The sequence below is a fragment of the Lepidothrix coronata genome, unplaced genomic scaffold (genome assembly GCF_001604755.1).
Source record: "Lepidothrix coronata isolate B3197 unplaced genomic scaffold, Lepidothrix_coronata-1.0 Scaffold97, whole genome shotgun sequence".
NCBI lineage: Eukaryota > Metazoa > Chordata > Aves > Passeriformes > Pipridae > Lepidothrix > Lepidothrix coronata.
In genome coordinates this window covers 401,442-424,937 of record NW_016690277.1, presented here as the reverse complement: position 1 = coordinate 424,937, position 23,496 = coordinate 401,442, and the positions used below count along the sequence as shown (strand labels likewise).

Sequence of the window (23,496 nt, the reverse complement as noted above, 5' to 3'; positions counted from 1 at the left end):
CCATTTAAAATCTTCAGTAATAAGGGTGACTTCTGCATCAGGAAAAAGCATAAAATCAATGTGTAACTATAGTCACGTGTACCTGTAATGATCTGGCACGGCTTTTATTGCATGGACTTTGGATGTATTGTTTAGGGGAAATTGCTCAGAAATGTTCCTAATGGAGATTAAGTGAGAAAGAATCCTGTGCCAGTTAGGCAGCAACATGGTGCTTCGGGATTTCTGTGTTACTGGTTTTGTCCATGTTTTCTTTGTTCTTATTTGCTTACATCATGTAGGCTAAATGTATGTTTTAAATTTTAAAGCTGAGATCCAACAGTATTTAACAAACGTCTCTCAGCTGCTGTGAATGTTTTAGCGACAGAGTGAACAAGTAAGGAAATTAATATTTTTAATAAAGTAGTCTGTTTTGAATTTTACATATTTGCTTTAGAAGTGTCTAAACCCCCAGAGTGTGTATTAAAGGTCACTAACCAGATGGAGACTTTGTGCAACTGCAGAATACCAAAATAGCTGTACTTGAGTGTGTTAGTATTCTGCCTCATCCTGATGTGGGTAGATTGTTAATAGGTCCATAGTTGTCAGTTCAGTACATCTCTCTCAGTTCACCCTAAACACCTGACATTCCAAACCACCTCTGTGTTCACAGTACAGCTGTTCTTTTTTTTTTTAAATTTCAGTATTTACTTTCCTTCTGCCAAAAAACAAACACTAAACAAAGCGAAAGCTAAAAGAAATCTTTTTTTCTTCAAATGTTTTGGAGAAAAAAAGTCAATAGGCGGAATACTGTGAATGTTTATACTTTTTAAAAGAAACAATTTAATGAAAGCAGGTTTTGTTCAATTTCAGATGTGATGTAAAAATAAATACTAATAAAAAAATCTGGGCAGCTGTCTGTGCTGGGACATAGATTCTTTCATATCAGAGAAAAGAATGAAAAATAGGAAAAGATAAGTAGAATATGAACTCAACTAGACTAAAACTGTGCTAGAAGATCAAGCAGACTTCCAAGGAATCAGAATAAGTTCAGAGAGAACTTTATCATTAAAAGTAGCTTCCTCTGCCAGGTATAGCTAGTCAGGCTGGTTTTCTCCAGGCTTCTGGCAGCAGCTGAAGGTATGGCTTTTTCATCCCACTTTCCATTTTATGAGGTCCAGGAATTTTCATCCATTAGCATGTCCTATATTGCCTGTTGCCCTACAGAAAGTTTTTAAGGAAATCTTAAGAGTTTCCGCATTCTGCCAAGATGTTTTGGGATAGTGATTCCTAATTCGCAAACCTTAGTTACATGTGAATTTTAGGAATCTCTGTTTTATAAAGGTGGCTTTGGTTTTGGAGGGCTCTTAACTGAATTTGGAAGGGTTTCAGCTGGAGCAGAGTGTACCCCCAGTGCTGCCGGAGTGACAGAGCTGCCTAGCCGAGCAAATCCTTGCCCAGAGAAGGATGCTTGCTGTTTTTTCCACAGTCTTCCTCTTCTGCCTCCCCTCCCCTGAGACTCCTCACAGTCTTCCTGTCCTGTCCCCACCAAGGACCTGGAGCAACCAGATGCCACAGAACAGGTTTGAAACTGGTCAGCAAATGTAGTGCAGGTTGAATTATGGGAGGAGCAGAAGCATTTCTGGGGCACATTCTTTTCACAGTGGGGTGAATTAGAGCCTCGCTGCACACCCCTGGAGTTCACTTTGCAGGAAGAAACGTGGCATCTTTTACGTGTTTACACCATTGGACAGTAAACTGGACAAATGACCCCTGTCTTCCCATGGAGTCATCTTTATTTGCTGTCCCTATGGGTGGTTTGTTGTGTATGTAATAGAGTACAGGCTGGAGCCCTTTAGATGGTTGTGCTAAATGTTGCAGTAAAGATTAGGTTAAATTTAAAAACCTCTGTAAAAGCAACAAATGATCCGAGTTTGAAACCAGTGAGCCAACTGTAACGTGTTTGATCAGTCTGGAGTGTGTAATGGCCAAACACTGGGGAAGGCTGCACCAAAGGGGACCTCCAGTCCTGGCAGGGAACAGTCCAGAAGACAAGCTCGGGTGAGCTGCTTATCAGATCATGACAACCCATTAGCTAAAGGAAGGACAGGTCTCCCTAGGAAGGTGGAAAGAAATCAGAGTGTGTGTTAGTTTTACATATTTCTCTTCTGTTTGCTGTTCATGAACATGCAAACCTGTATTTTGCATTTTTTATGTCTGTTCCATTTACTGGTAAATTATTTCATGTCAAAGTCTACCATTTGATTTTTTGGTAGCCCTGAAACTAAGGGCTTTTATCCCAGTACAGCTTTGTAGATCTCGATAAAAGAGAAGGCCCCATAACTTTCCAATCTGTCATGTAACTTAAAGTAGCAGTTGATTCAGAGATGCATGAGAACATAGAGTTCAAGTTTAGAAATCTGGTTTAAATGCTGGATTTAAAAAAAAAAAACCCTATTTTTTTCCACTAGCCTACAAATAGAAAGTGGAGTCATTTAGGCTACTTACTGACGTTTACGGAGGTCATTTTGCACAGTGCTGTAGGTGGTTGGGTCTGATTCAGTAAAACAAGCTAATAAAATTACACTCAGCTCCCAGACCAAAGCTTGTCTCCACAGACTCCACATGTGAAGGCAGCTGATGCTCTTGTAGGAACTGTACTCCTCATCCCAACCCACTCAGTCTCGGACCTAAAAATTCCCTCTGGCATCGCCCCTGGGTCTGGTGCTTGTTAATCACAGCCAGCACCCCTGTAGGATGGTAGCAAAGGGAACCAAGCACCCTGCTTCTGAGGTATTTTGCTTGTAGAAAGTCATTTGCTTTTGTTTTCCTCTGGAGTTAGAACTTTTAATGATGAGTAAAACATTGCAATATAATCTACCTCTATTTGTAGTTTGGCTGCTGGAAACCAACGAAAAATTCCTTAATCAGCCTCCATCTTGTCATTAGCACTATAGGAAAGCAAATATGTTTTCACAGTCAAGGAGCAAGGAACAGATGAGCTGTAAGATCTGTGTTTGTGCAGTACTTCAACATTTCCAGGTTTATTGATGCATCAAAATCTTTCCAGTGGGCTGTAATGAACAGAGCCATGAGAGTGAGGAATGTGTTGTGTCGTGTCAGTGTGACTGGGCAGAGCAAAGCTGAACTGAATGAAACAGTTGGATGCTTATGCTTACAGGAATGAAGCTATTTAACCTCATGAGAATGTAATATTATTACAACTCCTAGAGAGTTAACCCAGATTGAAGGGGTTTTAGAATTTAGAAAAAGGAAGAAGAACCAAAAGAGGAGAAAATCCCCCCACAATATTTTCTCTTCTAAGCATCTGCAGCTTTGTAATGTGTTGTTTTGTTACAGTAATTCTCAGCTGGGCAGTCATATGTACCTTGTTATTATGCAGACTGTGAAATTAGAATTGTACTACAGTAGAGGCTCTACCTATTTTCTAGCTGCATATATTTCTGTAAAAATTACCATACGAGGTATGCAGTTATATTCTGCATATGAAACAGTGTGATTTTGGAGCTTGTGTACGAATCTTGGTGCATTTAGGAGCATTAATAGATATTTTCTGATTGCAAAGAATGTTGCCTCTGATCAGGAAAGTGGTGGTGAGACATCAACTGCATCCTTAGAAGAATCAATGGAGTTCTCAAAGCAGTTTTAAGTGAAGAGCATCGCACTTTGCTATGGGTGAAGCATAACATCCTGAAGTATCTAATCAGCAAAAAATAATGGTAATATTCACAGTGATTCCCTGGTTTGTTGGTATTTATTTAACCTTTTAGAGGCATAAGGTTGCTCTCCTGGAGATATACATGTATTACTTGCAGGCACTCAGATTTAAGGTCTGTGGGGTCCAACAACTGAGGGTCCAACAACTAAACCAGAATATCCTTTCATTTTCCTTCCCTATTAAAGCACTGCAGGCAAATACATTTCTTCCTGAAGATGTCTCAAATCTCACAGTCTTATGCTGAACATGCTGTCAGCTTTTGATAGGGTTTCACTGACTAATTCCCTGGCATTTTCAGTCAAAACTGATCATCCTCTCTGATCTGATGATTCACCATATCTTTAGAAATTTGTTTATCAAATAGCTGCTACCTGTACCCGATGGCTTTTAGAAGGACTCCTGCTGACCTGCTGCTCTTATCTGTAGAACCTGTGCTCAGCTTTTCAAAACATATTCATCTGTACAAGGGCTTTGGAGTTAATGTGCTGTGCAAAACAGCCTTTCATTCATCCAGCTCCTCTCAGTGGACAGGTGTATGGACAGTAAGTGCTGTCCCTACATGTACTGGGAGGGGGTAACCCTGGCAGCTGGAATACTACCATGTCAAACCCAGTTGGTAATATAAGCAGAGAAAGGCAGAGACATGGTGCTTTGCTCTTCACTGTAATCAGGGTGTGTGTACTGCCAGCAGCATACTTTTTATTTGCAAGCTCGTCTGGAGGGTATTTTAGGACTCAACACAAGGCAGCTACAAAATCCTTGTAATTTTATCAAGCACATTAGACTAGTGATGGCGAGAGCCTTTTTTCCAGCAGTAGATGCTGCCACAGACACATGAATAAAGCAGTCCTCCTTTCCCTAAAACAATCCTGTATTTGAAGTCTTTCTCAATATAGACAGAACTCTTATCTTTGGATTACTCAATAACTATGCAACTCAATAGCTAGAGAATGGTTCTGAATTATGAATGAATGCTTTGTTTAAAATCCAGTAGCTTTTTCTTTTTTTTTTCTATTTTGCAGAAGCTTCTCTGGTGCACTTCTCTGCTCAGACTTTACCAGAGCGTGGAGTGATTTTATCTTTACAGAAATTTGCATTGTAATCTTGATAGTGATTGTGAACATTAACTTTATAATCCTCACTGGGGAAATGGAGTGATGAAGTATAGGTACAGTAATAACCTGGAATAGAAAACAAGAAGCAGAAGGGAGTAGGGTGTAGATTGAAAAACTAAAGGGAAGGGTAAGGTTAGGCTAATGGGAACGGGGTTGTGGTAAGGGATCTCCCAGATCTTCTGTTGGGACTTTGCAAGGATTGGGAGCAAGTGAGGAAAGCAAGGCTCCTGTGCTTCTCCCTGGTCCTCCTGGGATCCAGGGAAGCCATCAGTCACTGCACGGACAAGTAGCAGCGTACCTGTCATCATGCACATGGAAGTGACCACAGTTAGTCATCCTTCCTGCACATCCCTGGCCTCCAGGCATTGGTACTGGTGAGAACAGCAATGGGGGTGCCTGTCAAGAACAGGGCAGTTCACAGTGTCTTCAGCCATTGAAAACATCTCTATCCCCCCTAGGTGGGTTTGTGGAGTTTTTTTCCATTTAGCAGAGGATGTTCTGTTGAGAAGGATGTCCTCCTCAAATAGATGCCCTGCATTCTTAACACCGTTTCTGCACTCTGAGTAAATGGCTTATTGTACTGCTCACATACACTAGGGTCAGTTATTTTAACCTGCTAATAGAAGTATTTGTATAAATGTGAATTGATACTTTTCTCCCAAAGCCCCACTGGCATTTAAAAGCTGGCTCTTGTGTATTTCAGTAATACTGCTTATGCTAAGCAGGAAAAAATCACGAGTCAAACCCTATAAAATTATGACTAACTTTAAACTGGAGATTTTAGAACAGCGTAGATATTATACTTTATTTAATATAATATATCCCTGCTCAGTGAGGTCTGTCCATCATCACAATTGTCTGTGTTTCATAGTCTGCTGATTTCTTTAGTAAAACTAGTCAAGTCTCCTTTCCAAAGTTCTTCTGCCCCTTATTGCCTCTTCTAGGAACCTGCTGCTTTGTTTGTGACCTGAAATATCAGAATTGTTAGTGATTACGATTACTGTCTCGGGATTCATATTTCTAGTCTTCTGCCACACTGATCTTGATTTCCCTAGCCCTGTTGTGGATAAGTCTTTATTCCCTTCGCGGAGGTATCTGATCTTGCTGGAGGAGGGAGTGGTGCCCTCTTCTTACCACTGCAAAGTGGTGATGCTCCTCCTGTTCCCCAGGGCAGAGACAGAAAAGGAAACAAAGCTACTGTTTGCACAAGGTAAGGAAGGATGGGTAGGAGAGGATGCAAAGGGTTTGGCCTAGGGAAGAGGTCCCACAGGGAGGGGAGGGCTGCCTGGGGAAGAAACAGGAGAGAGGAGGGATCTTTCCTGTGGACCTTACTGACATCATGTCCAAACATCACACCAAGACTGGAGATGCGTGGCCAGGACTCAAGATTTCTGGCAATGGGCAGAGGACTGTTCTTCTCTGGCCATGGCCCTGATGTTAACCATGTTGCTTTGTTTACTCTAGATACACTTTATACTGCTGTTCAGTCGGCAGGGGAAGTTAAGGCTTCAGAAATGGTACACGACACTACCTGATAAAGAGAAGAAAAAGATCATTCGAGAAATTGTTCAGATTATTTTGTCTCGCAATCAAAAAACAAGTAGTTTCGTTGACTGGAAAGACCTCAAGCTTGTTTACAAAAGGTGTGAGTAATTTTATAAGAACGTGTAATTATTATTCATATGAATAACACATGCTAGAAGATAAGAGTAAAGGCTCACTTCAAGAAAAGCAGCAAACAACACTCTTAGTGCTAGGCTCAGTTAGGAGCCTGCCATCTAACTGTGTGTAACAATGCAGTGTCCCTGGACAAACCAGCAGGGTAAATTGTGGGGTGCAAAATACTTGTACAATTTGTCAAATGAGAAAAATGGGAGTAGTCTAATAAGTATTGGTGGTTAGAAGGCTCTAGACTTCACTGTGCCTTCTAATTCAACGAGGTAGCCTGCTGGGATGTGTGCTGGGCTTTATCAGGCTCTTTGGGGGGTTGCAAGAACTGTTCTGAGGTACTTCCAACACTTTGCCAAATTTTGTCTTTGAAATATTTGTTGCTCTTGAAAGTGTTAATTCCCATTTCCTTTTCCAAAGAAATCACTGGTTCCCAGTTACATGATACCTAACATTTACTCCCTGTTCATTCTTCTAAAGTTGTAGCAAACAAAAGTAGCTTTAAGGTATAGCTGGACAAATTAAGCAACATCTCCCATATAGCAAAAATTGAGTTCCATGCAGTGAAAGGAGGGATATAAACATCTGATCAGCTTCTGTGAGCCAGCCACAGCACCAGCGAACTGAGGTAGATCGTTCTTGCATCTTAGGTTGGTTTAAACATAAAAGTTTTGCTGCAAGTTAGTTGTGAAGGTTGTTTGGTCTAAGCAGTTTCATGCATTCTGGCCCTCTGTCATTTGATAGCCAGCAGGCTTACTGAGATGTGACTCCTTTCACCTTTATTTTTGCCTTTTTTAATTAGGAGGAGTAACTTGTCCTGCAGTTTAATTAACCCCACTTACTATAGTGCCATTACAGCAGGTGAGAGAGACCTGAAAGTACTACTGATTTATTGTTTATTTTATCCCAACCAGTGTTGGAGGTATCCCACTTTACCAAGGGTGGAGTTTGTTGGTCTAACTAAAATTTGTTTAAATTCTCTGATCTTTTAAAGTGTTTTCTGGGATACTATAAGAATGAAAGGAAATGTTTATTTTAGAGACTAGATAGGAATTAACTGTCATACGAGTAACTACTAAGAGACAAGCAGAGCACTGAGGTCCCAGCTATTCACTCTCATGTTTTTGCCTCTGTTTCCCCAGGTATGCCAGTTTGTATTTCTGCTGTGCAATAGAAGACCAGGATAATGAGCTCCTGACACTAGAGGTTGTTCATCGATACGTAGAGCTCCTGGACAAATACTTTGGAAACGTAGGTTTCACTTTCTCCCATGAACTCATTCCTGTGTCTGATAAACAAAGCTATGTGAAGCTCATTTACTTCACATTTCCATCTGCAGTACTTGCCCTGCAGGCTTTCTCAATCCAGAGTGAAATTCATTATTAGAGTAATTTATAAAATAGTGCTGAAACAATCATAAGATTGTTTTTCCATCCTTTCTTCCCCCTCCTCCCCCCCTCAAATTAATCTTGATACTTAGTATGTCTGTCTTGGAATAGAATTTGAAGAGAAAGCTTGAGGAAAATTACTTTTAAAAAAACCCTGGGGTAAAGTACTTTAATTCTCCCTCCTGATGTCTTCAGATATACTGGTTTTGTTTGCTTTGTAATACTGCGTAACACTTAAGGACACAGAACGAGGAAAAAGATAAACTGGGTGTGTTTTCAAAGAAAAGACCTGAAGAAGGTCCAAGTAAGTCTTTTAGTAAGTCTTTGAAGACTACAAGAGACCCATCTTTTGTATGAATATTTTTGAAACTATCCTGACTACCTTAATTCATCTCATTTCAGTCAGTGTGCCATGACTCGTGTCTGTACCACCTCAAAACACAGCAGTGGTTGGTGGCTGTCACTAGGCAGGGAATTTGTCTTGCTCAGTGAAACCCATATTGCAAAGGCTATGTAGGACCTGTGATAAGGTTAGTAGGCTAGGAAGTCTGCTTTGTTCTCTGAGAGCCAGTATGGATTTAATAATAAGTGGAATGTCTTTGCTGTAAGTCTGTTTATGTGAAGAGGCTTCAACATTACATAATACACAATTTCTTTCTTCACCCTGGTACCTGCCACAAGAGTGCATATGTTGAGTATATTTGATTAACCCAACAACTTCTGACCCAGGAGTGCTTATAATGTTGTAAAAGTGGTTTAAATGTGATGTGTCCTTTTCTTCTGGCAGGTGTGTGAGCTGGATATTATCTTTAATTTTGAGAAAGCTTATTTTATTCTTGATGAGTTTATAATTGGTGGAGAAGTACAAGAAACTTCAAAGAAGACCGCAGTGAAAGCCATAGAAGACTGTGACATGTTGCAGGAGGTAAGGCAGAGGAAGACAAAAGGCAAACACATCATCTTCCTACATCTTCCTTGTTTGACAGGAGCTGAAAACACAGCTAAGCACTTCTGGTATTTAATTATCCAAGTGTGTCTTGCATTCAGTTTCAACAGGTACAACGGTGCAGTTACATAAGCTTTCAGTTCAACCCTCTTGGAATCATCTGGAGACTCTTTATATGTGGCTGTTGCTCTCTTGCAGTTTAACTGCTAGAATTTCACAGATAGTGTATTAAGAAATAGTTTAAGATGCATCAAAGATATTTCTATAAGATCATATTTTAAGATTATATTTTATGTATAGATATGTATATATAAACATGGAAAAATCTCTTGTGTTTCACTAATACATTGGAAACAGATGATGTACTATTAACATTTAAAATTGGAAAGAGTACATGCTGGCAAACTCCACTTCCATTCAGAAGCACCTGTGTAGTTCTGCCAGGCACAGATATGTAACCTTTATTCAGAAACCTACAGAGAATTCAGGAATTCTCTGTAACTGGTGTTGTGCCAGGAATGGCAAAAGCAGTTGCATGGGATGGATTTGTTTCATTTTTAACTCGATAGTGAAGGATCCATCCTAATTCTGAAGGAAGCAGCACATGGGTAGAACTAGCTCAGGACACTCTGTGTGAGTTGAGCAGCTTTCCCAGTGCTCTGTCATGTGCACGTGGAACTCAGCCAGCTGTGTACAGAGGCCACTCGGCACGATGAGTTTAGCCACAGCTGTGGTATGTCATAATTTGAGGATCAGATTCTAAACCACTCTGTTACATGTTTTTAAAGCAGAATTATTTCTACATTTTAATTAATCTGATCTAATTCCATGCAAAACTACAACTGTCCTCAAGGAGGACAAGAGGTTTTGTATGAATGTTACTGTACCACTCCATAATGCATCAGTTGTTTCTTCTTTTTTTTTTTTTCTAGACAGTGGAAGAATACATGAACAAGCCTGCATTTTAATGTTAAACTACCTGTAAAGAAAACTGCTGTATGCACCTCTACAATGCACTTCCTGAAATTGCTTCCCAAAGTGCCAGATTCTCAGAGAAATACCAAAAACCAATAACTGAAGGGGTTTGTTTGTTTGTATAATGGTGAAGATGAAGGTCAGCTAATGTAGCAAAGGGTTTAACAGTTCTGTACTTTGCATTACTCTGCATATGAGTTTCCCAGAGTTGTTATTACCCTGGGTGTAGTTTTCTCTTCTCCTTGCTGGACTGAACTCTTGTTTTTTACCATGTCTTTTAGCTACAGATTTTGTCATCATAAAATGCTACTCTGACAGTACTTTGAAGAGATATTTTTACTAGTTTTGGTTCACTGCTGACTGTATGACTCTACTTTTGTACAAATGTCCATTATTTTGAATGTAAGGATTATTCTGCTCTAATAATAATTTTTTTTCTAAAAGCCAAATTGTTGTGGACCCTGATTTCATAAGCTTTTTGTGACAAGATTAACCCATCTAGCATAAGAAGAAATATGCATCTTTTTGGGCCAGCCCACTTCTTTTCATGATCTTCCCTCTCTTTTCTGCTCTAGTCTGCTAATAAGACTGCTCCAACTGCTACTAGAGTGCACTCCATGCACGTTTGATCTGGGAGACTGTTCTGACTGGAGGTAGGCTTCTCCTAGGATTAATGAATCCTTTCTGCTGCTGCATGTGGATGGCCTGTCTCTGTCTTCCTCCTCATTTTCCTATCCCCTTCCTAGATCCCCTGGACCTGTGCAAAGGCTCCAAACTTTGGAAGTGTGCAGCTTGAGAGCAGGAGATAACCTGAAGAGGAAAAAATTAGTCTTTGGGATTTTAGCGTGAAGATAATCTCATATATCATTTGGTATCCACCAAAACCCATATTTCCCTTTAAAATTTTCCAGTCTCAAATTCACACACCTATTGGGATGATCAGCTTTCAAGTAGTTGAACATGACCCATTTTTGTGAAGATTGGACAATTAAATCAGCTTTTTTTAACTTTGCAAGCTGCAAAAAGGGTAAAATAGAAGAGTCAGCTGGGCTGTGTCTCTTACTGTATCTTAAAACATTGTAGCTGTGTGTGTGTGGAGCCGGCTGTGTTAACATAACTGTCTTCCAGTGCAATTTGGACCCTATAAACTGATTGAACTGGCTTCCTTGGAGAGAGAATTTCCTCCTTCAACAGAATTCAAAGCTCAGGGAAATTCTCTTTATTAGCCCATAACTCACAGCTAGATGTTTTGTCTCTGTCAAATCATGAAATTATCCTGTACAAAAATTAGGCACGTTATCAGACAAATATGCCAGAATGATCCAAGCACTGATTCACATTTCCAGTCAAGATATATTTCCTTGATTTCTGGGGTGTACAGTCAGTATTTTCTTTCAGGGCTTTTTCTAATCTTTAAATGTCCTGCATGCTTACTTTGATTTTTTTCATTGCTCCTTCTTTCCTAGTCCGTTTGTATCTTCCCAGGGAGGGGGACAGGGGTTGTTTGGAGGGTGGGGGCACTTTGACATAACACAACAACTGTGCTGATTGTCAGCCCCCTCTTCTGCCTGTGCTTCCTGGTCTGTTAGTAAAACTGTGACAAGCTGCTTCATAGCATCATGTTGCTCTTTTTATAATTACTTTATCCATCTGTTTTCTCTGCATTGATGTCAAAGGGATACTTTGAGCATTGAAAAAATAGTGAAATTGCTGAAGGGCTTTTAATAGCTCTGAAGACATCCAATTTAATAGTAAATTAATGAAATTGTATGAGTTGTATATTATTTTCTCATGGTTTGAAATGAAGTTTTTAAAAGTAGAGTGTTTAATTGATTAAGAAACCACTTCAGAATGTACAAAAAGGCTCCTTCTGCTCTTTGTAAGTGACTTCTATTCAGTGAAATCATCAGTAGTTTGATTTGCTTTTTCTCCTTTTTGGAGCCATGCTGTGATTCTCTGACTCTTGAAACTGTCATGTTGCTTGAATTCTGGATTATATAAAAATAAGATTTTCAAAAAGTTTCTTGGTATGAATAAGGATATCATAAACCTGTCTTTTCAGTCATTCTAAGGAGAGCTAGAAGACTTCTTTCCCTGTAATTTCAAATGAAGGAGAATTCCTTATGGAAAAAAATAATAGACTAGCTAGGGGTACTTAGCCATATCAGTATAGCATCTGAAATGAACAGTGTTGCCAAACTGATGTATCCAGTGTCAACTTGAGAAGTGTGAAGGAATTAGTATGGTTTCCTTGCTTAGTGCAAAAGTTTATTGGAATATGGTGTGCTTGTTGTGCCACCTGCCTTTGTACTACAAAATTGAATGGAAAGTATATGTCAAGTACTCTAAAGAACTGCTAAATTTTGTTCATGCTCTAAGAAACATCTTCAGTTTCCTGTTGCCTACAGGTGGGCTACACAAAGCAGGCAGGTGAGCATTAATTAATGTGAGTTTTGCTAGTGTCAGCCTGCATGTATGGCATACTTAAAACCAGATTGGTTTGAAGCATAAAACTTGTATTTATACTTTTTACAATCTTCAGTGAGAAAGGGATTACTCACCTGAATGGTTTTGTAATGGAATTCAGCTCAACCCAACTTTCCCAAAGGGAAGAAGCCCAAATGAAAGCCCGTTATTGTCGGGTTACCCTTAGGTCACTGTCAGAATGCCTGTGTCTCCATCTCTGTGGATCTCCATTGCCACCAACAGGACTCTGCATAGATCAGTGCACTGTGGAGCAGAGCTCATCAGAGGATTGATGTCTCTCTTGTTATCTTAGTTCCTTGATTTTTCTTAGAGCAGGAGATGCACGTATCTTTGTACATAATTGACAGAGCTGGGAAGCATTGCCCATTTCATTTATATTTGCTCTTTTCAACTTGCCTGACTATACCAGGCAATGCTCAGTGTAAAGTTTTCTGAGATGAGTTTATGAAATTATTAGCCAAAAAGGTATTAGCAGATTCCTTAACAGTTTTCCCCATTTCATCTCATCTTTTGCAGTTACCTAAACACTCACCTTGCTGACAAGCCTCAAGTACTTATGTCCTAGTTTGCAAAATTGTGTTTACTAAAATAACCATGAATCACGGTCATGTTGCTAGCCTAGATTCCCTTCCTTGCTTTTGCCAGCTGCATCTAACAAAGAGCTGCTTGATTTTCGTACGGGCATCTCTGCCTGGAGGATTCTTCTTGTGATCTTACTACTCACCAGCTGGGACAGAGCTGGTTCTCTGTCTGCTACTGTTTGCAACTCATGAGTTGTGACATCTTTGAACATGTGATGGCAATTAAAAAGAAGGAGACAGATATTAGACTGGGGTAAAAATAAGTGTAATAATGTCAAAAGGAATATTAAAAGTATGACAGATCATCATGAGTGAGAGGCAAGAGTGGCAGGATCTCATAGGATCCATTTTTGTAATTTTTGTTTTCTTTTTTCATTATGAATTTCTGAGTGTAATGGCTCATTGAAAGGTGTCAACTCTTACAAATAACTGTAGGGAAAAAAATTGACATTTAGGTTACCTCCCATCAGCCTTTGTTTAACAAAGAGCCACTGAAAGGGAATCTTGAACGTGTTCCCCTCACTGCTCCTGAGAAGCCCCGCTGTGCTTTCAGAAACTCAGGTGGGAAACTTACAGTAAAGTTTGGATGTGATTCTGTGACTGAATTTTCACTGGACAGAATAATGCTGTACCTATAAAAGGATGATTTACCTTTTTTTCCTTTATTTTACAGTCCTTTGAATAGATAACACATTTTTCTATCCTCTGCTTAGCACTGTGCTGTATCGGAGTAATACAGCGTGCAAAATCGGTACATTAGGTGTCAGGAGGGACTGGTTTATAAGGAAAGATTACAAGAGTGTAACTGTGAGTGGGGCTTTCAAAGATACCCAGAGACATTCAGTTAACAGTCCCCTTAAAATAACAGTTCATATAGAGAGAGAACTCCTATCCCTGCCTGTCCATGACGTTCTGCTCCACTGAAAATGCGTTTGAAAATATTTCTGTCAGCACAGCTCCTGTGTGAGGGGGATTTTGCTCTCACCCTGCATAAGATGACTAAACCCAAAGGTCTCAGTTCTGCAGTTAAATCCCTATGGTGGGGTTTTCATTAACTTTATCCAGTGTCTTTATGAGCATGGAGTCTGCATCATCATCTTGCATCATTGTATTTTCAATTTAGATGGCTGCCAGAATTTGTGAGCTCAGACCAGGTAACAGCATCCTTCTGGGGGAGTTGATGACATTCCTACTAAATTCAATAGCCTGCATGTTCCTTGGCAGGGTCACAGTACAAATAAAATACAGCTGTTGATTTAAATGTCTGTTAGGATATTTCAAGGATTTTTTTTTCATGAAGATAGCTGGTCTAGGTTAAAGTATAGTAGTGAAAGCTTAGTGTTCGTAGCAGAAATAACGGGCTGTGCTCCCAGAGAGTTAATGTTTGCTGTCATGGAAACCTGTTGCCTTGGAACATGACTAATGAGACACAGGCTAAGGGAAAGGAATAACCTATTCTTCAAATTAGTGTTTAGCAAAGCCTAAGCAAGACCAGCAGTATATATTATCATGAATTGTAGTTACTTCAAATTCTGTTATCTAGTTCACTTAACTTTATCTTTTTATTTACTCATTCAACAGCTCTTGTAACCACATGTTTTCATGCAAAGAAAATAGTTAAGAGCTAATCCTTCGGCTGTCTAGAAGTAGATAGCATCCTATTTGCATTCCTCTTTCCCAGTACACTACAACTTTTGTGGAAGGGACACACTGAAAACAAACTTGTGGCTGGTCTGGAATGCCCCCCCAGTAAGGCAGGGGACAGTAGCAGTTTGGCTGAGGACTTTTGCCTTTGACTGTAGCTGTAGGTTTCAAAGACAGTCCAGGAATATGAGGTCAGGAACATTTCTGTGTACTTACCCATATGGAAAAATCTGGTTACCCCTGTGTATCAGTGTGGTAAAACTGCTGCTCTCTAATGCTGAAAGGAAACTTGGTGGGGGGAATGATCAGAAGGTATTTTAAAGTTGACTTCAGCATTCTGTCATCTCCTTTTAAAATTGCCACTGAGAATTTTCTGGAGTTCCTACTCCAAACCCAGCATCTGTCTTTACTCACCAGGCTCTGCAGTGGAGAATAAGAGTGCTGATGATTTTTTTCCTGCAGAGGGAATTTGGTGTGTCTGTTGTGAAAAACAATGCTGAATGTAGAATCCCCAGTTACACAGGGTGACAAATTCATTAGAACTTGCTGAGGGTTTCAGCTGCTCTCTGAACCAGGATCTTGCATGAATAAATTGTCAGCAGCTTTAAGTCTCCCTGCCTTGTGGAGATCACGCTTCAGGGTCCTTCTGCAAGCTCACAGTGAGGAGTCAGCCTTAGCTGAGCTGAGCCAACAATGACAAGTCACAGAGGAACATCTCCACAGAAGTTTCAGGTGAAAGAATCTGTTCTTTTTTACTTCTCAGGAGGGCTTGGGATGTGGTCCTAGATGAGTATTATGCTGGATAACAATTCTGAAAGCACAACATGATGATGTGGCAAGAAGGAAATATTCTGGGAAAAACAACAAAGAATTGGCTGGGTGTGTAAGCTGACAGCTGCATTTGGGATGAAGGAGGGTTTTTTCTGGTCTCTTTTGTCAGGGACAAGGTGGTCCTTCCTTGTTCTTGGAGGGAAAACTGGCTTGGGTAATCAGTTCTTGTTTGGCAAGGGCTGACACAGAGCGTTGTGTTGGCAATGACAAGAATGTTCTGCTGGCAAAGAGGTACTGCAGAGGGCAATGAAATATCACACATTATTTTTAAATATGATAAAACATTGATTCATTCTGGTTGGGCTAATATGAGGAAACAGCAACATTTACCATGACAGTTCAGTGAATGATGATGAAAATAATCAATATGCCAAAAAAGTTGTGTTGTAATGTATACTCCAGCATTTTTGTTTAAGTCTGGCACAAAAGTGGAGAGACTGGGATCTCAAGAAGACTCGTTCATCTTTCAGTCCCAGGCAGGATCAGCTGCATTTGAATCGCATCTGAGTGATGTTTTTCTAACAAATTCAAATCAGAGCAACCTGTGCATCCTGTGTGAAAAAGATTCTCCTAAATATTATAGCCACGTTGGAGCAGAAGAATGGGGAATATCTAAGACCTTAAATATCTCCAGTAAAAGAAAAAACTAACAGAAAAGCAAAGGGGTACTTAAAGAGGGATGGATGAGAACCTCTTTTCCTTCTGTTCCTTAATGAAAATACCACGTTTTCTTATAAGAAGGTACTGATGGCAAATATGGGGTTGTTAAGGGGTTTCTGTAATTTTTTTAAGTAATGAGTTTCTGTAGCTGCCGAAGGCTGCATGTTTGAGGCCAAGCAGCAATAGCGTGGCACAAGTAGACAGGAGTGAAAGTGCTTACTGCTCCCATTCTGCTCCAAAGTGATCCTGGCCAAGAGCAGGAGGGAGGTCCTCCAGGTCTCTGGCACGCCACTGTCTCTTGGCACAGCCTGGGGAAGCAGGAGATCTCTTAGTCAGGGATGGCAGCCAAGAGCATTAGAGAAGTCCTTGGTGCCAGCCGGTGGCAGGAGTGAAGGCAGACTCCCCTGCTTCCAGTGTCCCTGCAGGAGCAGGGCAAAGAGGGTGAGCCCTACTCCAGAGGAGAGACTTTTGTAAGAAGGAGGAATGAGAAAGAGGATCTTCAGATGCACTCTCCACACCATTTGGAGAGGGACAGTTTTAGTGGTGTTATCCACAGCTTTCACTCATTCTGCTTTCTATTTCTGGATGGCCACTGCCCCATACTCTCTTTACCACTTTTTTTGCAAATCTTCCCAGTTTTCTCCAAACTTGTTTTTCTTCCTTTCTTTTTCCTGATGTTTGTTCTTACATAAACTCCCCTTCATCTCCTGTCTCTTCCTTTCTCTACTCACTTTTAACTGACTTTCCATGGAGGGAAGGAAAGGCTCTGTCTCTCCAGGGAAGGCAGAGCAGTGGAGCCCAGGAGCTCTGTTCTGCTCAGCCCTCAGCTCCTGCTGATGGCACTTCTGCAACCTTCTCTCTTCTCTTTTCTGTGTGTGCTTCTGGCAAGAATGCAAAGTCTTTTGGAAAGCCTTGTGTGAGGAATGACCACATTTTTGGTATTGTATTCCCCATTTCTTGTCCTTAAGTAATTGCATAGGGTGTTATGGCAGCTGTCAGATGGCAGCTTGGTGCTTTTGCAAACTGAAATGTTATTTACGGTCCAAATACAAGATTATGAGGCACATGCAAAATTCAAGTCCATTGGCACCTCTGTTGCTAATTGATTCTAAAAAGATGAGCACTCCCATTTCATTGTGCTCTGTTGTCCGGAGTTAACTTGGACACCCAGGGGACATTTTTGCTGTGAACTTTCCATCTCTTTGCTGCATATCTATGTGAGAAAACTTCTGATTTGGACTGCAGACAGACAGAGACCCCACAGAAGAATGAGCAGTTAAACTGAATCAAGGCTAAGAATACTAACAGCCAAAAGGTGGGACAGGAAACCCATTTCACCCCAGAATGACAGAAAGACAGTGTTGATTATTTTTAAATAAAAAGTGTGTTGGGCAGAGGCCGCTGTCATGGCAACTCTCAGCCTGTGTGTAATACTGTGTTTCTGGCACCTTTTCTGTGATAGGTGTTTGGTCAGTCATTTCGTGGCTTTCATACCATATCTGTGTCCTGACGAGGTGTGAGGGGAAGGAGCGCAGGTGGGAGCACAGCCGTACTCCAGCTGCATTCTCCATCTCTGGCACAAACCCCGCGCGGGCGGATGGCCCAACGCTGCCACGTGCTCTTTCCAAACCTCACTCTACTCCCTAATTGACTGCCTTTGGTGAAGAGATTGAGGCAGCAGCAGTGTTTCTGCTTCCAGCGCTGTGCTGGGGAAGTCAGGAGTCGTGAGCTGTAAGCGATGCTGCAGCCGGGACCGGAGCTAAATATATCTCCTGCCCTGCCCTGCCGTTCCCAGCTGAGGAGCGGCTGCTGTCTGGGATGCGCTGCCGCGGGAGCTGGGCTCGGAGGAGGCTGGGGCTTGGCTGTGCTGCCTAAAGCTAGCAGAGAAAATAAGGTATCACAGATGTTAGTAATTAATCCCATTTAAGGCTAAATCTCAAGTTATCCGGCTTGTTCCCCTCTCCATCACTTTGCAGGTTTTCTGGGTAAAATGTCGTGCTCCATGAGACAGGACTTGCAGCCTGTAGTAAAAACCAGAATTTTAACTACAGAGAAACAGCTCCTTTCTAGGTTACTATCTCTGCTTTTAACTGCGATGGCACCAGACCCAGGTTTTCTTTACAAATCCAGGGCTGTGTTCATCTATGAGGTTTCGGATGTCTGCACATTTCAGCACAACCTTAGCAAGGTACATATAGAGGACAAGGGATCTGGATTTTGGCAGCACTGGCCTTGTTGATGCTTCTCTGTGTGTCTATTTGGGCATCCTTATGGGGTGTTAATTGGCAGTATTATTTGAGTAATCTCAAGGACTGATTAACAGCCACTTTGGGTTGTGTCAACATCTTGTGAAAGTCCTCCCACCTCCCCGTGAGTGTGGGGAGAGCCAGGACAGGGTGTGCACTCACTGCCCTGCCGAGCCCACTGAGCAGGAATTGTTCCTGGGGGATGCACGAGCAGGATTTACCAGAAGGCCTAATGCTGGGGGTTTGTTTTGATTTCTGAGTCAGTTTCTAATAAATCAACTTGCTTGAAGAAGTATGTTTTATGGTTTTAGTATTCCACAGGAAAGTTTACCCTTTTGAAGGAGCTGTTGGTGCATATGCACAGTGTAGCTCTTCAGGCAGCAGCAGAGATGACCCCTGACCAAACCCCATGTGTTTGGGAGGAAGTTCAGGCTGTTATGTTGATACCTTTTTTTATCTTTTTAATGAAACCTCCTTCCTGCCATTTCAGAGGAGAGGAGGGTTTGACGTCATGTGCTGATGAGTCACTGCTTTTAACAGGCCAGCAAGCAGGGATTGAGAGTGCTGTCTGGAGCAGCTGCTCTGTTAATCATTCACAAAAAGCCCAGAGAAAGCTCAAGGGGAATGCTTGTGAATAATTAAATTTCTGTTTTCATTATGAAGACGCAGTTGATTTACCTGGATCTGCTAGAATCCAGGTACTGGGAAGTGAGAGAGGAGGACAATGATCTCACTGGTGTGTTGATACCACTGTGAATAGCTTTTGGATAGTCATTGGTGTCAGTCAAGCATATACATGATTTAACAATTTCGTGCAAAGCTTATGTAATAGAGCTCTGACCACCAGCTACATTTCACTTGTTGCAACCACTTCAACCATACCCATGTTTTCTAGAAGAGAGTTCTTGGGGAAGCAAATGCCCTTGACAGGGCAAGACATGGATTTCACTGGAAGGCTGTATTTCTGATGTGTCTCATAGCCTAAAGCTGTGTATTGTCAAAGGAAGCAGAGTTGTCTAGGTTTGTTCACTGATGGTTCTCCTCATAAACACCTTCTGGGGGTGACTTGGATCATTTTGGGTTAATGCCAAATCAGTATCTTGACAAGAGATGTTGCACTCATCATTGTGATGAGCTTTGACTTCAATTGCCAACATGCTGTGATCAAAGAGTTCATTAGATTCCACTTTGGATGAGCAGGACTCTTATTTTAGACAAGATCCAAACTGGATAAATACCTAAATGGTGAATTATTCACTGCTCAGCTCTTCCTCTCGAGGTTAAGTGTCTTAGACAAGAGCTGCTGCCTTTTACCTAGAGGTAGAATAAAATGGGCAATCCCATCCTCTAATGGTCAGTTGAAGCTGCCTTAGAACAGAAGGATACTGCTTGGCCTTGACAAAATGTTAGGTTTAGCTTCGCCTACACAGTTGGAGTGCTGGGATGGTGGGGAGTGTAGGATTGCTTACAAACATTGGCTTTAATTACCTATACAGTGTGAGTAGGAAGTTGTTATTCTGCCTGTCAGATATATAATGAGAAAGAAAACCCACACTACGAAACCATTTGAGTCTTATAAACCTTTCTGTCTTTGGGCATTGTTTTCATGGACTTGTGAAATCCCACAGATATGTAGGCAGAACCTAATTAGCTACAGCCATTGAAAGAGCAAAGTTTGAAACAACTTGTTGAAAACTGAATATGTTTTTCTTCTTTCAGCACTGTGGCCAATTAACTGTGCATTTGCCTTCTTGAATTGATTAGTAGAAAAGTTTAACTGATTGTATCAATTTCTCCATACACACATTAGCCCCAAGTTCTAAAGCTTCTTATCACAATAAAATGCACTTATTCAATGGGCTGCACCGTGCTTGATAGATGAAAAAAAATGTTGGCACATGAATCCAAGATAGTATCACCAGGGAAGAGAGAGTTGTCGTAGAACTGCAGTAGCTGATGATCTGCCATTTCTGCAGTGAGATGATTTCCAGAGCCCACTTCTCAGTCTGCAGATATGATGCCCAGTCTGGACCCTTTCAGAAGAGCTGGCCTTGCTCCCTGGGCAGGTACAGGCTTCCTGGTGGGGTAGGAGAGTACGGGGGCTATTTAGATATTTAGGGGGCAGTGAAGGACCAGCAGAGATGATATGAAAATCTTATACTGGGGAGCAGAGGGGTTTGTTGGAATGGATTGAAACCTGGGATGCAACAGGCTGTCCCGAGCTGGGAAACCAGAGCCAGAAGGATGGGGACAGTGATAGGATAAACTGGCAGCTGAGCTGTAGCTCTTCTGAAGAGGAGCAGAAGCAGAGGCAAATGGAGGGCCAGAGGAACGCTGGAAAGGCTTCTCTGCAGACCTGCAGAAATTTGCATCAGTTGAGAAAGCAGGATGTCCCTGCTGAGGAGTTCAGAGGCTGGGCTGGCTCTTTCCCAAGAGGACCAGAGGTGACCCTGAGAAGTGGTAAATGCTGGGACTAGGACAGCTGATGTGTCAGTGTGGTGAGTTTGGGTTGTTAAGGTTTGTGTGCTGTCTGTAAGTGAATGAGAGATGAAGAGTGTACCATCACACAGCACAGGAGACTGGCTATGGAGAGATTGGGAACAAACTGGGACTAAATTGGGAGAGCAGGATGGGAAAACCAGTAATGCTGTGCCCTTTTCACAAAGGTGACCTGCTTTCTACTGGGACCATGAGAGGGAAAATTTTTTACTTCACATAGCAGAGCAGCAGCACTGATGAAGTTGTAAGTGAGCAGGTTATTTCCAGCTTCTCAGATCATTGCTTGCTGTGGGGAGTGGGTAGCACTGTCCCTGCAAACCCATGGAAGGTGTGATCAGGAGGAAATGAGGTTTGCATTGATTTTGGCAGTGGTAGAGCTCAATTTACAGGTGTCAACAGCAAGAGGTTCTGCATAAACTCTGTCACAAGCAATCAGAGATCATGAACCAAGTGACTTTCTTCCCCATAGAATCTCAGCCTGAGAAAAAAGATGTCCAAGGATGGATGATTTGTAACTTAGATCCTGTGGCACATCCTTCCTAGAGCTCTTCTTTTTTTGCCTTCTGAGCCTTTGAGATTCCTCTGTTCAAGTTCTTAATAATTTCAAGGCCTGGAGAAACCTACATATTGAAAGATGTGATTCTAATAAATTAGTGACATTATAAGAATACCTGGCTTTAGTAATAATTCCTGATATTGTGAGATTTGAATTCTTCAGCATCACGAGCCACTAAGTCTGGGATGTGGGATCGAGCCCAGTTTGGATATCACAGCTTAGGTTGGTTATTTATATTAGCAGGGGAAAAAGTATCAGCAAAGCAAATCGTGTTGCTCACAGATGGAGTATGCATTGTATGGCATAGAATAATAATGAAGGTCATCTCTCAGAGCAGAGTTGCTAGCAAAAATTGAGGAGTATTGAAAATAGGGGAAATCAAACAGGAACTTACAAAGTATGGGAATAAAACAAAATTAAAAGGAGGAAAGCAGTTAAAATCTAAAAAGAACACTGTTTTTGAGACCTTATGTCAAATGTTGATTCTACAAAAGATGCTTTTTTTTATGGTTGTTCATTAAAAAGGGTCCTACTGAAGAGCTGTTGTTCCCTGAGAAATCAGATGCATTGTGTAGTCAAATACCATATTAAAAAAGAAAAGGATTTTTGAGACGATGTGGATGCAAGAAAGCAATAAATTCTGAACAGTTTGTTAAAAGCCACCTAGAGAAATTTGCCATGTGAGATGTATTACAACACTGAGAAGCCATCAGCAACAAGACATCTTCTGGGACACCAAAGCCTGAGTCTGCAGGTGATCCTGAGCACCTGGGAGCCTCTGAGCTCCCTCTCCTGGAGTCCTTGCTGTGTGGACGAGGACAGCTGTTGGCCTTTGCTCTGACATTTCTATGACTGGAAGCATTCTCTGTGGAAAAGGATGGCAGGTTTAAAAACAAGTTTGAAAATTTTCCATATTCTCCAGATACATTTTTTTCTCCTAATTGCAAAGCAAGTATAAGGTGTTTTTTTTAAAATAACCGATTCAGCCAACCATTTAATCCTTTGCTGTCTGTATTCAGCAAAAATGTGAGGTTGTCTGGAAAAATAATAACAGGAGAAAGATTAACACAAGGGACCAAAACAATCTGTGATTAAACAGGAGTCTTTCCCCAGCCCAGGTCAACAGTGACCAGAAACTGTCCAGTAGATTTTGACATTAATCATGGTCTTGTGCCAGTGTCCAGGGTAAGTATGACCTTGGAGCATTAAAGGGTGGGTATTCCCTCCCTCAGGCACTCCCACCAGAGCACAGGCCTGTCTGCTTGCCTGCCTTGGTGCTCATTAGCGGTCACAGTGTTATGGGGTGAGAAGAAGCACAATTGGTTGCTGGTCAAATCATTAGATTTCTTTGCTCGTTTCTGAGCTCTCAATTTGTGCTCGGGGGAGCTCGTCAGGGCTCCTGGAACCTGCCAGCTCCCCAGGGCTGCAGTCGATGTCTTATTCACACAGCAAAACACTGGGGAGTTCTTGTAATGCCAGAGCTGGTTACGTTAGGTGTGTCATCATTAATTATTTACAGAGCACTCAGAGATGGGATTGTGATATTTCTGTTCTTCGTTTCTTTTATGAGGAAAAGAATAGCTTCTAAAGTTAAATTTTAAAAGTTTAGAAGTTTAAAGAGATGCCTATTCTACCGTGCCTGAGGGAATGCATTTGTTTTCTTCTAAGGTGAGAAATAAGTTTCTTTTCCAGCTTCCATCCTTGATCCAACACCTTGGGATTTCAAAAGGGCTCTGTGTCCCATATAAACCAGCACATCAGATGACTCCAACGGAGCAGCTACAAGCTGCTCTCACAGGTACAGTACCAAAGGCAGAAGAGTAGTTCTGGCTTTGGTGCAATTATTAACTGCTCCCTGCTTCTCCAAAGTGCTGGGCAGGTATCCTCAGAATCCATCACGGCTGGAATTGACGCTTAAAAAGATGGAAATACCTGTTGCACCCCTGCTTTGGCAGCCCGATCTTTCCTGTTGCATCCTTCCATACATTGTGGCAGGGATTCTGAGTGTTCCCATGAAGCTGTTCTGCATTTCAAGAGCATGGCACCTTATCTCCTCAGAGAGATAAAGACTTGCCTTTCTTTTAGCTCCAGGCCTGCTGGAAAACAAGGTCAACCTGATTGTTTTGGAACAGATGGCTTCCTTCCATGTAGTGGCATTTCCCTGGCTCAAAGGAGCCAGACTGCA

The 23,496-nt window shown here is 41.5% G+C and overlaps 1 protein-coding gene across 1 annotated transcript in view; it reads left to right on the top strand.

Annotated features, from left to right (window-relative positions):
* The window catches only part of AP1S3 (adaptor related protein complex 1 sigma 3 subunit), a 14,462-nt gene extending 4,186 nt beyond the window's left edge, over positions 1–10,276 (top strand). The window contains exons 2-5 of the mRNA XM_017822368.1: positions 6,295–6,473; positions 7,641–7,749; positions 8,674–8,811; positions 9,765–10,276. Coding sequence (XP_017677857.1) covers positions 6,295–6,473; positions 7,641–7,749; positions 8,674–8,811; positions 9,765–9,800 — 462 coding nt within the window. The 3' untranslated portion in view covers positions 9,801–10,276. The remainder of the gene's footprint in view (positions 1–6,294; positions 6,474–7,640; positions 7,750–8,673; positions 8,812–9,764) is intronic.
* The last annotated feature ends 13,220 nt before the right edge of the window (positions 10,277–23,496 follow it).